This window comes from Aspergillus undulatus, assembly GCF_047715775.1.
Source record: "Aspergillus undulatus strain CBS 261.88 unplaced genomic scaffold BDV17scaffold_57, whole genome shotgun sequence".
NCBI lineage: Eukaryota > Fungi > Ascomycota > Eurotiomycetes > Eurotiales > Aspergillaceae > Aspergillus > Aspergillus undulatus.
In genome coordinates this window covers 1-13288 of record NW_027396661.1, presented here as the reverse complement: position 1 = coordinate 13288, position 13288 = coordinate 1, and the positions used below count along the sequence as shown (strand labels likewise).

The 13288-nt window shown below is 52.2% G+C and overlaps 6 protein-coding genes across 6 annotated transcripts; 3 read left to right on the top strand and 3 right to left on the bottom strand.

Annotated features, from left to right (window-relative positions):
• Nucleotides 1-2: 2 nt before the first annotated feature.
• On the top strand, nt 3-4064 carry rom2 (putative Rho guanyl nucleotide exchange factor (Rom2)). Its single transcript, XM_073755070.1, has 4 exons — nt 3-2776; nt 2828-3258; nt 3311-3742; nt 3793-4064. Exons 1-4 carry the CDS (start codon nt 151-153, stop codon nt 3877-3879), a joined length of 3576 nt encoding a protein of 1191 aa, XP_073611976.1. The 5' UTR covers nt 3-150; the 3' UTR covers nt 3880-4064.
• A 623-nt stretch (nt 4065-4687) lies between these two features.
• BDV17DRAFT_272645 (uncharacterized protein) lies at nt 4688-5192 on the top strand. The gene has a single exon (XM_073758913.1). The coding sequence runs from the start codon at nt 4699-4701 to the stop codon at nt 4942-4944; it is 246 nt and encodes an 81-aa protein (XP_073611975.1). The 5' UTR covers nt 4688-4698; the 3' UTR covers nt 4945-5192.
• A 234-nt stretch (nt 5193-5426) lies between these two features.
• Nucleotides 5427-6463, bottom strand: BDV17DRAFT_294693 (C2H2-type zinc finger protein; the record flags this gene model as incomplete). The annotated part of the gene is made up of 3 exons (XM_073762900.1): nt 5427-5758; nt 5811-6236; nt 6295-6463. 3 exons carry the CDS (start codon nt 6461-6463, stop codon nt 5427-5429), a joined length of 927 nt encoding a protein of 308 aa, XP_073611974.1.
• Nucleotides 6395-7015, bottom strand: BDV17DRAFT_188387 (uncharacterized protein). The gene has a single exon (XM_073755067.1). It carries the CDS (start codon nt 6805-6807, stop codon nt 6484-6486), a length of 324 nt encoding a protein of 107 aa, XP_073611973.1. The 5' UTR covers nt 6808-7015; the 3' UTR covers nt 6395-6483.
• Nucleotides 7016-8114: 1099 nt separating this feature from the next.
• On the bottom strand, nt 8115-12510 carry BDV17DRAFT_188385 (putative RNA helicase-like splicing factor (HRH1)). Its single transcript, XM_073755066.1, has one exon. It carries the CDS (start codon nt 12342-12344, stop codon nt 8628-8630), a length of 3717 nt encoding a protein of 1238 aa, XP_073611972.1. The 5' UTR covers nt 12345-12510; the 3' UTR covers nt 8115-8627.
• A 24-nt stretch (nt 12511-12534) lies between these two features.
• Nucleotides 12535-13240, top strand: BDV17DRAFT_272641 (uncharacterized protein). Its single transcript, XM_073758912.1, has one exon. The coding sequence runs from the start codon at nt 12849-12851 to the stop codon at nt 13074-13076; it is 228 nt and encodes a 75-aa protein (XP_073611971.1). The 5' UTR covers nt 12535-12848; the 3' UTR covers nt 13077-13240.
• Nucleotides 13241-13288: the final 48 nt, after the last annotated feature.

Genomic DNA, 13288 nt, shown 5'->3' with positions numbered 1-13288 from the left:
GCACGCTTTTAACGACTGGACTCGACACCCTCTTCCTCGACTTTGCCTGCGATATCCGACGCTTTTCGCCTCCTTTGTCGTCCGCCTGTTCCCCCCGACGATCAAACTTGAGGAATAAGCTACAAAAGAGGCGAGGGGATATCTCACAACATGGCCGACATAGGGGGGCAGCAAGGCCGGAACTACCGGCCTTACGGCCATCCTTCTTCTGTTCAGCGTGATGCCGCATTCTCAGAGATTTTTGGCGGAGCGCCGCCGCCTGGACGCTCGCAGACTATGACATCCCAGACGCCCCAATTCTCTCAAGACCGAGCCCATACCATGTCATCGCAAGTTCCGCGTCCGCAAATGCAACGAGGTCCCCCACCGCCACAGCGCCAAATGCAGAATGGATACCCACCAAGCCAGGCAAATGGCTACTACCAGGCATATCCCGGGGCAGCAACCATGACTTCGCAATCTTTTCAAGCTGCCCCTCGACCGTATCCCGGGCGTTCTGCTTATCCACAGCCTCAGCGCCTGGATTCTAGGCCAGCTCCAGGACCTCCATACCACGACCCAAAGGGCTACAATCGAGCGATGCCGCATCCCGCCATGAATTCCGACCCGTACAGGTCAAGATCAATGGCAAGACTTGGTGGTCCCCCCGTCCATCAACACCCGTCCCCCGCGAATATTTCTCGCAACATGCCGTACAATCCTGTTACCTCGATGACCGCCCAAGGACGTGTCGTACCAGAAAGACACGGGAACGAGCGCGCCATGTCCCTAACTTCATATTCTATGGATCGTGAACCTACCCATACCACAAGGACTGGGCGAGTGATTCCGAACAGGCGACAGCCGTCTGGTCCTGCCCAACCGCCGATCGCCCAGGAGCAATCGGACTACGCAGACTACGTGAATGGAAGGCATCGCCCGCCAAGTGACGGATCAACACCAGCACGGACCTTCTCTATGGCATCTACTGTTGAACCTGATCGAACCATGAGCATGCAGAGCAATCTCACTCACAGGCCGAGCGTTCAGACGACAACGACTCTCGTGTCAAACAACTCGCGTCGCAGCAAGCTGCTTGCTGTCAACCCGGCTCTTCTTTCGCGGGTCGCCGATGCCTTTCGAGAACACATCGCACTTGGCGAAAGGCAAAAGAATGGCCTTTCTTATCAGAATGCTTTCTCGGGTGCGGATGCGGTGGATGCTATCGGTGGAATCATCAAAACAACTGACCGGAACCTTTCTCTCCTCCTTGGGCGAGCCTTAGATGCGCAAAAACTATTCCACGACGTCACCTATGACCACCGTCTCCGAGACGCTGCAGGCGAACTTTATCAATTCAAGGAGACCTTGGGAGAGGAAGCTCCGAGTTCCGAGGTCAATGGTGTTTTCACTCTTCTGACCGAATGTTATTCGCCGACATGCAACCGCGAGAGCCTATGTTACTCAATAGCTTGCCCGAGACGACTCGAGCAACAAGCAAGGCTTAACATGAACCCACTCCCAGTTTTGCGAAATTCTACCTCGAAGAGCAGTCTACACGGTGATGACGATGGTGACGACAATCAGAAGTTGTGGATTAACATGGTACCCAAAGAAGTCTCAGACAATGTCGATGATAAAGAAAAGAAACGTCAGGAAATCATTTTCGAGCTCATGTACACAGAGCGAGACTTTGTCAAGGATCTGGAGTACTTGCGGGATTTCTGGATGAGGCCACTACGCTCCGCTAACAACTCGCCGATTCCGGAACACAGGCGGGAAAAGTTCATCCGAACTGTGTTTGGCAACTGCTTGGATGTTCTGAAGGTCAATGGTGCTCTCTCCGAGGCTCTCAACGCAAGGCAAAAGGAAAGCCATGTGGTGAAGACAGTCGGTGACATATTTTTGCAACATGTGCCACGTTTCGATCCATTCATCAAATATGGTGCAAACCAACTATACGGCAGATACGAGTTTGAAAAAGAGAAATCGTCAAATCCGGCTTTCGCGAAATTTGTCGAAGAGACTGAACGTCTAAAGGAGTCTCGCAAATTGGAACTGAACGGTTACCTCACCAAGCCCACCACTCGTTTGGCAAGATATCCTCTTCTGCTAGAACAGGTTGGAAAGAACACTGCGGAAGGTAGTGCAGATAAGGAAGACATTCCCAACGCTATCAAGATCATCAAGGACTTCTTGTCCCGTGTCAATGCCGAAAGTGGAAGGGCTGAGAACCACTTCAACCTGGTGTCACTTAACGCCTCCTTGAAATTCGGTCCCGGCGACTATGTTGACCTGAAGCTCACTGAAGAGAATCGGCAGATGTTGACGAAAATGGCATTCAAGAAGACACCTACGGATACCTCGGAGGTTACAGTGTATCTCTTCGATCATGCTGTTCTTCTTGTCAGAATCAAGGTTGTGAACAAACGTGAGGAGTTCCGAGTGTATCGGAAACCTATCCCACTTGAACTATTGGTCATTCCACAAATGGATGAAGTTATTCCCAAACCTGGCATTCAGAAAAGACCATCGTCAGGTCTACTCGCCAACAGGGCGGCCGCGGGTCCGGCGGCCGCAAAAGACAGTCTTCCGATAACTTTCAGGCATCTTGGTAAAGGTGGATACGAACAGACGCTGTATGCCTCGTCATCACAGCAACGGAAGAAGTTCCTGGAGCTGGTGGACGAACAACAAACGAAACTCCGAGAGCGAAATAGCAATTTCTACAACAAGAACATTATCTGTGAGAAATTCTTCAACGCTGTCAACAGGGTGAACTGCCTGGTCCCAATCGGTATGTTTATGCAAATGTTCTACATTGATGTGAGCTAACATGGAGTTGAAGACGGTGGCCGAAAATTGGTGTATGGCACAGACAGCGGTATCTATGTGTCAGACCGGAACCCGAGAGACAAATCCGCACGGCCGAGGAGGGTTCTGGACGTTAGCCAGGTCACCCAAATTGACACGCTCGAAGAGTATCAATTACTTTTGGTTCTGGCGAATAAGACTTTGTACTCTTATCCCCTGGATGCTCTCGAGGTCACTGAAGGTCAAAATTCAGTGGCAAAGAGGCCCAAGAAGATCCAGGGCCATGCAAACTTTTTCAAATCCGGCATTGGCCTTGGGCGCCACTTGGTGTGCTCTGTGAAGACCTCGGCGTTGTCGACGACAATCAAAGTCTACGAACCAATGGACAATCTGGCCAAGGGGAAGAAGAAGTCCACCGTCAGCAAAATGTTCCAAAGTGGGCAAGACACTTTGAAACCTTTCAAGGTTAGTATAGCGCACGGATTCGTCTTTGACTTTGTCTCTAACTGGTCAATAGGAGTTCTATATCCCTGCGGAGTCTTCTTCGATTCATTATCTGCGATCAACACTGTGTGTTGGTTGTGCCCGTGGTTTTGAAGTTGTCAGTTTGGAGACCACGGAGACACAGTCTCTTCTGGACCAAGCAGACACCTCATTAGACTTTGTCGCGCGCAAGGAGAACGTCAAGCCCATTCATATCGAACGAATGAATGGAGAATTCCTCTTGAACTATAGCGACTTCTCCTTTTTCGTTAATCGCAATGGTTGGCGTGCTCGTGCGGATTGGAAAATATCCTGGGAGGGTAATCCCAACGCATTTGCACTCTCATTTCCTTACATACTGGCTTTTGAGCCGAACTTTATAGAGTTCAGACACATCGACACGAGCGAATTGATCCACATCATGACGGGAAAGAATATTCGCATGCTGCATTCTTCCACACGAGAGGTATGGTCTATCTTTGCCCAGTTTTGCTGAAAGACTATTAACTGTGACAGATTCTATACGCCTACGAAGACGATACAGGGGAGGATGTTGTGGCCAGCTTGGATTTCTGGAAGCACAAGCCGTTGCAACAGCACTAGGCCAACGCACCGAACTAGCGCCTGCTTTTGACTGCTTTTAGAACGGGTGTCATTTTGCTCATTTGAAGAAGCATTTCATTTTCTCTTTTCTTTTTTTCCTTCTCCTGTTTCTTTTTTGAGCTGTCCCAAAGATTTCCTAATACCTCGACGTCTATTTGGTCCGTCTCAGATCGACTCTGATCTTCCATTGGCCATTTATTTCCTGCTGTACAATGAAGCGCAAATACCATATTCTCTTTTTCTCATTTACCATATCTCCTGTCAGTGGCTCACTTCTGTTTCCGATCCTATATTTATTCTAACTCAACTTGCATTTCTGTTCATATTTCTCCATCTCCTAGTCTGTTCCGTGGCGGAATCTATGGTTGTATCACGTCTGTCCTGTCTCGACTACCGATCCTATATAGTAGTTATCAAGCTGCAGGGAAGCTGGCCTTGACCCCCGGGCATCCCTCAAATCAATTGACTTGGTCTCCAGCCCGGTGCACGACTGGTCTTGCTTGTCTTTGGTACTATGGCTACGTAGTCTTTCCAGGAGAGTAGAGGCGCATGAGATCCTACAATTTATTTTATCAAAGTCCACTTCAGTGGCACCCCAAGGAACACAGGCAGATGCGAAATCAACAACTCAACCATTCAACCACCCGGTCCACATATCTTCATTGAACCCGTTCTTCTACTACCACGTGCCTGAATTACCTAGCAGGTGGCCTCGAAGCCAACCTGGCCTCGATCTTTGATCCTTAGCAACAACCAACAATCAAAGTCAACCTGTTTATTATTAATATACACTCCCGTCCGGTCTCAAGCGGCACGTACATGCCGAGACAGAAGAAGCGACTATTACCCATCGCGCCCATCCGCGCCTTCCTACTTCTAAGTCCGCGGAGCGGCGTTGTAAGCAATCCAATCGAGGATAGAGCGACCAGCCCAGAACACAGTGTACGCTTGTGGAAGGTACGGTGGCTCATCTACACCGACAGTTCGTCCATGGGAAGGTGCAATGGACTCTCGCTAGCGCAGACATACAGAGCAGGCACGCACTTGATCGCGCCTCCCTTATAAGCGGGCTATGTACTCCGTAGGTACTGTACTGCGATTGAGGAAGGAGCGATCAACGTCCATGGTTCGGCTTGGACAGGATTTGGTAGGAAGGTACAATTGTAATGGGCTTTAAAGGAGGTGTGGTTCACGTCTTATGTTCTTGTGTTCTTGTGTTCTGGCCCGCACCTTTGCTCGCTTGATATATATATATTTCGACACCAGTGGTCTGTCTTTAGGTTGGTTTTACTGCTAAGTAGCGAAAACTATATGTAATATCTGCGAATCAAAATCAATCGCGATTTCTAAAATATAGAAATACGTGGTGTATTCATATGTCGGTTTGGTTACATATGATGCATTAGATTTCCGTTATATACCAGGCACACCCATCGAAAATCAGACAAGAAACAAAACCAAATGGAACGCTGACAGGCGCAAAATAGGACAAAAGCCTTCCGTGCATTGCAGTCATTTTCGTAAGTCTAAATACAATATCTCATCAATCAGAAATTTGGCACCACAACCCTAGCGATATCCTCGGGAGGATGGTAGTAATGGTGGAAGTTCCCATACTCGGAGATCATCCCGTAGCTGCTGCTCTGGTGATCTCCGGGGAGCCATGACCGGAAGGGCGAGAGAGGTCGTGATCGTTCGCGCTCGCCGCGCTCTCTGAAGAAAGGATGAAGGCCTGGTTCGGCGACTTCTGTGTTGTTATTGTGGTTTTCACTGCTGGGGCCTTGCCAATCGAGGGGAAAGCCGAGGGTGTCTAGAATATTGGAGAACTCCTCGTAGTGGTGTGGCTCTTCGGGGAGATAGGATGATGTTGTGGGAGGAGCTGCTCTAATTGTTAGCTAGAAGAGGAGAGTGGACGGAGCGAGTGAACATACGTGAAGGGTGTGCGGGAGTGTAGCTGGAGAATCCATTTGGGAGGAGTAGCTGAGCTGCTTCAAGGATGTCTGGATCATGGGTATGTGTTCCGTCGGTGGCGGCATCGAGTAGACTGTCCTCTTCCTTCGTATACGAGCCCTGTTGCATCCATTGGGTGGCCTCTTCCTCTGGCGAAGGAGGGGCGATACCCTGGTGAGCGGGGTCTTGAGCTAAGACTGAGACTGAAGTGCGGCGCCGTCGAATGGTGGTTGAGGACCGTCGAATGCGCTTCGTATCGTGGTCCGTTCTGTGCTGGGATTTGGGGGACGTGTTCTTGTTTGGTGGGTTCCTGTCTTCATGGCCGGTGATGCCCATATGTCTCTTGAGCAGATCGCGGCGGGAAAATGCCGCCCCGCAGTAGCAGGTATACGGCTTTTCCTTTGTATCTGGGATATTGTCAGTTGAAGCTCTGGTGACACAAAGCAGACTGAGGACTGCACGTACGAGTGCGAACATGACGCTCAAGATGTTCAGTGCGTCGAAAGCTACGGCCGCAGTGGACGCATGTTCGCGTCTTTGCCCCGGCTCCGGCGCCGGCCCCGACGCTCAAGCGGCGAGAGATTGGGGCGGCTGGACTGTGAGATGAGGGCGATTGGGATAGCATCAGTGTCATTGTTGGCGAAATATCAAGAGTCAGACTTGGAGTAGGGAAGATCGCTCCACTTGGAGAGATTGGAGTAAGTGTAGAGGAGAGTGGGAAGAATAAGAACCCCCAACGGCGCAGCTCTTGTAGAAATAAAACGGAGACCAGTCCTCAGCAGCCAGAAGGAAGAGGAGAAACGGCAGCGAACCCCACATGCGATAATGATAAAGCAGCAGGCTAGCAGCAGCAGGTCCAGGCGATCTGATTGCTGCCGGGCTTATAACTAGATACCGAGAGTCGGACATGGCCCGTTGTGGAAGCCAGCCAGAGGTGCGCCGTTCACTGCGCTCAGTCATAAAGTCTGAGTGAGCCATTCTTCTCTTTCGCCATCTTCGAGTACTGAGTACTGAGTACTGACTTGCTGCAGCAGTGCAGTCTCGGTGCTGATCAGGCCGAAACGTCCAAGCGTTCCCCGGATTTCAGTTGCGCTCCGGAAATACCCATCGCAGTCGACCCTCTCGACCCAGTCACCGGCCGTCGATTTGAACTGCTCCAGTGGGAATTGGTATTGCTGTCATAACCATGGTATCTGGGGCATATTGTCTACCATTGGCATCAGTAATGGTTGACAACTGTGGTTGTGTTGACACAGAGAGTGCAGTTCATTCCGGGCCGGGGAGGTTGACGGCCGTTCCGCTGCGCGTACTTCGTCTCACCTCACTACTACTACTACTACCTCTACACACTACTACGACACGACGACATTTCCCTTCTCCGGCCGCCATTCGCCTCAGCCAACGACTGCATTATCCGCCATGACTCGTGCCGACACCAGCGGAGTCCAGAATACTAATGGGGACCCGACGCTCCCAACCGTGTCTGTCTCACGAGAACAGCAACCCTCCCCTGAACAAAAGCAACTGAAACGACGTCGAGAGGAGGTGGCGATGGCGGGAGCTCCTCCCTGCCCATGGCCCATGGGAGCAATGCGAACCAGCCTGCGCTTGATCTCCGGAAAGTGTATTCTCTGCGCATTACTCCTCCCGTTTAGCCGTTTATCGCCTCTATCGAAGCACGAAGGATCGCTTAACTTGATAAGTGACTGATCGGCCAACAGTCCGCTTCCCCACTGTAGAATGCAAACCAAGTCCAAGGTGGATCGTGTCATGGGAAGGCGCAACTGTCAGCCAGCGGGCAGCAGCGCCGCGGCAGCATGTCCCCGGCAGCCCTGCACCGTTGTTCCACTTCTACTATCACGGCCAAGCACGATACAATTGCGAAATGCTGCATCTTTTACCCTCAACAACAGCTTCGACAGAGTCGGCCGATATTTGGAATCCTTTCGCGAGCCATCGACGTCAAGAGCTGAATCCCGACTTGGCAGCTGCTCTTTCTTCAGGAATCTGGTTAGAGGCTGCAGCTTGCTCAAGACTAAGCTGATCTTGTCAGGCCAAGGTGCGACAGCAGCGACACTAGCCGTGGCTTACAAGAATGCTGCTTTCCTGTAGGCCGTCGGCGCCGGAGCACTATCCGACGACTTTTCCTCCATTGGGAAGTCCAACCATCGGCTAAGCATTGCCTCATTAGGAATCCCGACGCTCGCCGTCGGAGCCACCGACATCGCTGTCGTGACGAGCCATACTTAAGTAATAGATACTACTCCGGAGATGCAATCGCGAGTCGAGGGTAGTCGAGAGTCGAGACTCAAGCGTTGATGACGCGACGGCGGGCGCGAATCCCGCCCGTTCCACGTGGCTCGGATTAGTGATTACGGCGGATATTCAGAGTTGGCCGCGGCCGAACCTGCAGTCTTATCAGTGGATCTTGTAGAATTGTGTGCTCTGCGGTTTGTAGATACTACTAAATAGGTACGAGGTACGTACTTCGTATCTTGTTATCGCCGATAGAATCGGCTGCAGCTTTGGTTGCCGATATGCTCGTGGCCGTCTATCCTATCGCCGATAGGCGTTTATCAAGCTTGCTATCAATATCTACTTCAAAGAGCATGGCACCATAAAGCGGGTCTATATCGTGAGCTTCTAGGCGCTTGGCCTAGAACAATGCAGATGGCTACTATACAATTTTGACATCTAACCGGGTATACACAACCAACATAGGACAGAACCACAGCCGCAACAGCAACAGCAACAGCGATTGCAACAGCAAGAATAGAATAGAACACCAAAACGATGAATCACCCCCAGGTCCCACCCCCACCACCCCTCCCCTGCCTCCTCTGGGCCGAAAGCCTCCAATCATCCTCCCCAGCAAACCGATTATGCAGCGGCTGGATCCTCTCCGCCTTCTTCCGCTTGCTCAGCCGATCCGTCGGCGCAACCTTGAAGAACGTCGGCGCCGCCTCAACAAGCCACTTGGGGTCTATCGCCGTCGTGTACCGCATGTACTCCTTCGTCGTAAGAACAAGCTCGTGGTATATGACGTGCTCGGCGGGCTTGCCGAACATCGCGGACGACGGGTGCATGTAGACGGGCGTTCCCTCGACAAGCGTCTTGTACCCCTCCGAGGGATCCTTGCGCGCTGCGTTGCGGAAGTACCCCGTGCAGAAAGCCTGCCGGACTTTAGTTGTGTTGCGTCCGCACGAGACGATGCGGTGGCGGTAGCGCTGCATGATTCCGAGGAGTTGCTGGCGGACATCCTGGGCGCGGCGGATCGCGCGCGCTTGGATAAAGTTCTCGAAGCACCAGGCGTTGTTGAAGTTTGACTTCTTCCAGGCATTGTAGACGTTAAGCAACGTAAGATGGTCGCCGTGCGGATCGTGGAACTTGGCCTTTTTCTGGTCTGCTTGTTGTTGTTTTTCTTTGGGGCGGTAGAAGACAGTTTGGATGGACAACATAGCCACGATGGAGAGGACTTCATCGGAGCAGCCGAGGTCAACGGAGGCGATGAGGACCTTTGCAAGTGCTGGCTCCATGGGAAAATCGGCCATTTTGCGGCCAAGGCGTGTTAACAGGCCTTCGTCATCTAGGGCTGAAAGGGCATAGAGTTCTTCCAATGCTGTGAGCATTGTGTTTGTGGGTGGAGGATCCATGAAGTCGAAATGGAGGAGGTCGTTAATGCCCATGGCTTTGAGGAGAAGAATGGTGTTTGAGAGGTTCTGGCGCTGGATTTCGGGAATCGTTGTGGGCAGCATCTCGGATTGGTATGCGGCTTCAGTGTATAGGCGGAAACACTTCCCGGGGCCGGTGCGCCCTGCACGGCCGGCGCGTTGCTTGGCTTGAGCTTGGGAGATCGGGGTGACGACTAGGGAATCCATGCCTAGTTTGGGGTCGTAGGCGTTTTGCTTCACGAAGCCGGGGTCGATGACGTAGTAGATGTTGTCGATTGTGATGGAGGTTTCGGCAATGTTGGTTGCAATGACGACCTTGCGGCCGCCTGGGGGGGCAGGGTCGAAGATTCGACTCTGCATTTCACTGGGGAGGGCAGAGTAGACGGGGAGAATGACCAGCTCTGGCACGCTCGGGCCTAGGGCTTTCATTCGCTCGTACAGAATCTCGCATGCTGTGTCGATTTCTTCTTGCCCAGTCAAGAAGAGGAGCATATCACCTGGGGGCTCAGTAAGGTGGATTTGCATGACAGTAATAAGCGCTGCATCCAGATAGTCCGACTCTGGTTCTTTGGAGTACATGATCTCCACGGGGAAGGTACGGCCGGGAATAGAGAAAATGGGACATCCGTAGAAGTACTCTGAGAACTTGTCTGCGTCCAACGTTGCAGACGTGACAATAAGCCGCAAGTCTGGTCTGCGTTTGAGTGTCTTCTTTAGAAGCCCAAATAGCACATCAGTGGAAATGGTTCGCTCGTGAGCTTCGTCAAGCATAATCACAGAATATCTCTTGAGGTCTGGATCCAGCAGAACTTCTCGTTGCAACATTCCATCCGTCATGTACTTGATCTTCGTCTCTGGGCTGCTGCAGTCCTCGAAACGGATTGTATACCCAACCTCAGCACCAAGTTTGCAGCCAACTTCCTCTGCCACGCGCTTAGCGACTGACATGGCTGCAACACGACGAGGTTGTGTACAGCCAATAATCCCCTTGTTGGCCCAGCCTGCCTCGGCTAGATACTGCGTCACTTGCGTTGTCTTTCCTGACCCCGTGTCTCCGACGACAATCATCAGTTGGTTCTCCGCCACGGCTTCAAGCAGCTGTTGGCGGAATTTGAAAACGGGGAGACTCTCCCGCTGCTGCTTCATCGTCATGCTCGTCCGCTTTCCGAACGTTGGGTTCTTGCCCATGGTGACCCTCTTCCATTCGGGAACAGCCTCATTCGTATCGGCCTGTTGCGTAGAACGCAGATCGGCCGCGAATTGTCGCTCATTAGCCATGGGATCCTGCCATTGTGCATTCAGATCAACCCCTGCTGCTCGTTCCGCTGCCTTATCTTGTGCCTCTTGTTGCCTGAGCTCCCTTCGTTCCTTGGCTAGGTTTGTGCCCGCCATCGCTGAGCGGTTCATGGACCCATCTGGTGCTTTAACCACTCGAATAGGAGAAAGCTCTAGTGACATCTTTGTCTGGCCTGCCAGGAACGGAGGCTCCTCGTCTCTGACCTCAATATCAACGTCTTCTTCTTCCTCGAAAGTGCCCTCTCCAGTCAAGGTAGCATGATATTCTTCGTCAATATCAGGGTAATCCAGTGCCGAAACGGCGCCGGACGCGATCAACTGTTTGATTTCCCACCGTTCTGGGGACGTCAGACGCTTGCGATTCTTCATCGGCCTTCCGTCGGACTCTTCGATCACCGGGACGTCTGAGCTAAGGTTGCCATATCTATCGTTTGACGGCATGCCATCCAATCGTTCCATATTTGCTCCAGATGCGAGGCGCTTCTGAGGAATCAGATCCCGCCCGGTTTGCTGATCAACCTCCTTCATAGACAGGCCAATGCGCGAACCTTGGATGCTAATCACTTTTACTTTGACTGGCTGTCCGCGAGAAACCAAGTCAGAGGGATGGTTGACGCGCGCGCCCTCCTGCATCGCAGAGACATGTACTAGGCCATCAACCTTCCCTTTGACACCTGGCAGATTTACGAACGCGCCAAAGTCTTTCACGCCCGTAACCCGACCATCGTAGACCTTGTATAGAACCGGCTGATCATCCAATTCAACGGGTGGAGGTTTGTGAAAGTAATCGTCGTCGTCGCGTCGGCCTCGCCGCCGTTCATTCCGTCCATTGCGGTATCCATCATCCTTCGAACTGTATCTTCCAGTCGACCGACCAAACTCATCCACCCCATCTTCATCCATCTTATTGTATGCGGGACTGCGCGACCTCGACCTCGACCGATATTTATCTCTCCGCCTGCGCCGGCTCGTATCATCATATTCAGGGCTCCGACTCCGCCTTTTCTTCTCATGATCGGTATCCCGTCGTGTCTCAGCTGTCATGCTCGTCCTCGCCTTCGCCTTCCCAGCCAACCCCTCTAGCATCGCAAACGTATCATCCATTGCACTATCCTTCGCATCATCCTCCTCAACCCCAAACCCATTCTCATTCCCAACATCCGTATACTCTTCCTCTTCCCAAGCCTTCTCCCGATCCGGCACAGCCAAACCCTTGAAAACCCTTGCCTTCTTCTCGAGCGCATTCAACGCATCCATATCATCCCCTCCCGCACCATTCTCATCCGTCTCCTTATTCGAGCCCCGCTTATTCTTATAGCTCGGGTGCATCGTAAGCACCAGCCGATCCACACTCTCCATCAAACTCATCGGGAACTCGGCGCCCATCGCCTCGAGCGAGCTCTTGAATTCGGCGAACGAGGAACATTTTAGGTGTTGGTCGATGACGAATTCGGCGAGGACTTTGTCGCTTACACCGAGGTGGTTTTGCAGTTCGTTTGTTATGCGCGAGATTAGGGAGAGGTGTTCGAGGGATTGGAGGTCGTCCATTTTGGTGGTATTGGGTACACCACTGCGGTGTTGCGGTGTGCGGGGTATTGAGAGGGTGACTTGGAGATGAGAGGTGTTGTGAGATATTTCAAAGTCTTTGCGAGGGAGTGTGACACTCCTCGACTCGATGGATGTGAGCGAGGGTTGGTTGAAAGGAAGCTGTCGCGGAAAATCGCTGTGGCGTGGTTGGGTGGTTGCTGCGCCACCGATAAGATAAGCAGTTTGTTCTCCAGCCACAGCCAGAACTATACGCGACATCGCAAGTCCGCAACTATTTCAGTCATATACAACTTAAACAAAACTGGGTTTGATTGATACTTGGGTGGATAATATTGACTCTGTAAGCAGATAGCTTGAGCCTAAGGCTCTACACTAGACTAAACACTAGACATATGAGGACTATATGAATTAAGAATAGACATTAAATGAAATCCTAGCTTCGTCTGCCGCCTCGTTCAACCGATATCCGTCATACCAAAGTTCATCGCTTAAAGAGCCAAGACAATGGCACCAAGAGCCATTGCACCAGCCAAGGGGGATCCGAAGTGGTTCATGACGGCAGCGCCGGTGAACTCGGGAGCATCCGGGGTGGCAGTTGTACCAGGCTGCTCAGGCGATGTGTCAGTGGGAACTTCGGGGGTCGTCACTGGAGGAGGGATTGAAGTGGTCCAGCTGCTGGTTGGAACTGGTGGAGCGGGAGTCTCCTCGGGAGGAGGCTTGGTTTCGGTGTGAGGCGGGGGCTTTGTCTCAGTATGAGGCGGAGGGGTCTCAGTGTGTGGTGGAGGCTTGGTCTCTGTGTGAGGCGGGGGCTTGGTTTCCGTGTGTGGCGGAGGAGTCTCTGTGTGGGGAGGCTTTGTCGGGGTCTCCGTCTCGCAAGGCGTGGTCTCCGTTGGGGGTGGCGGCTTGGTAGACGTCTCCGTCTCACAAGGCGTGGTCTCGGGAGG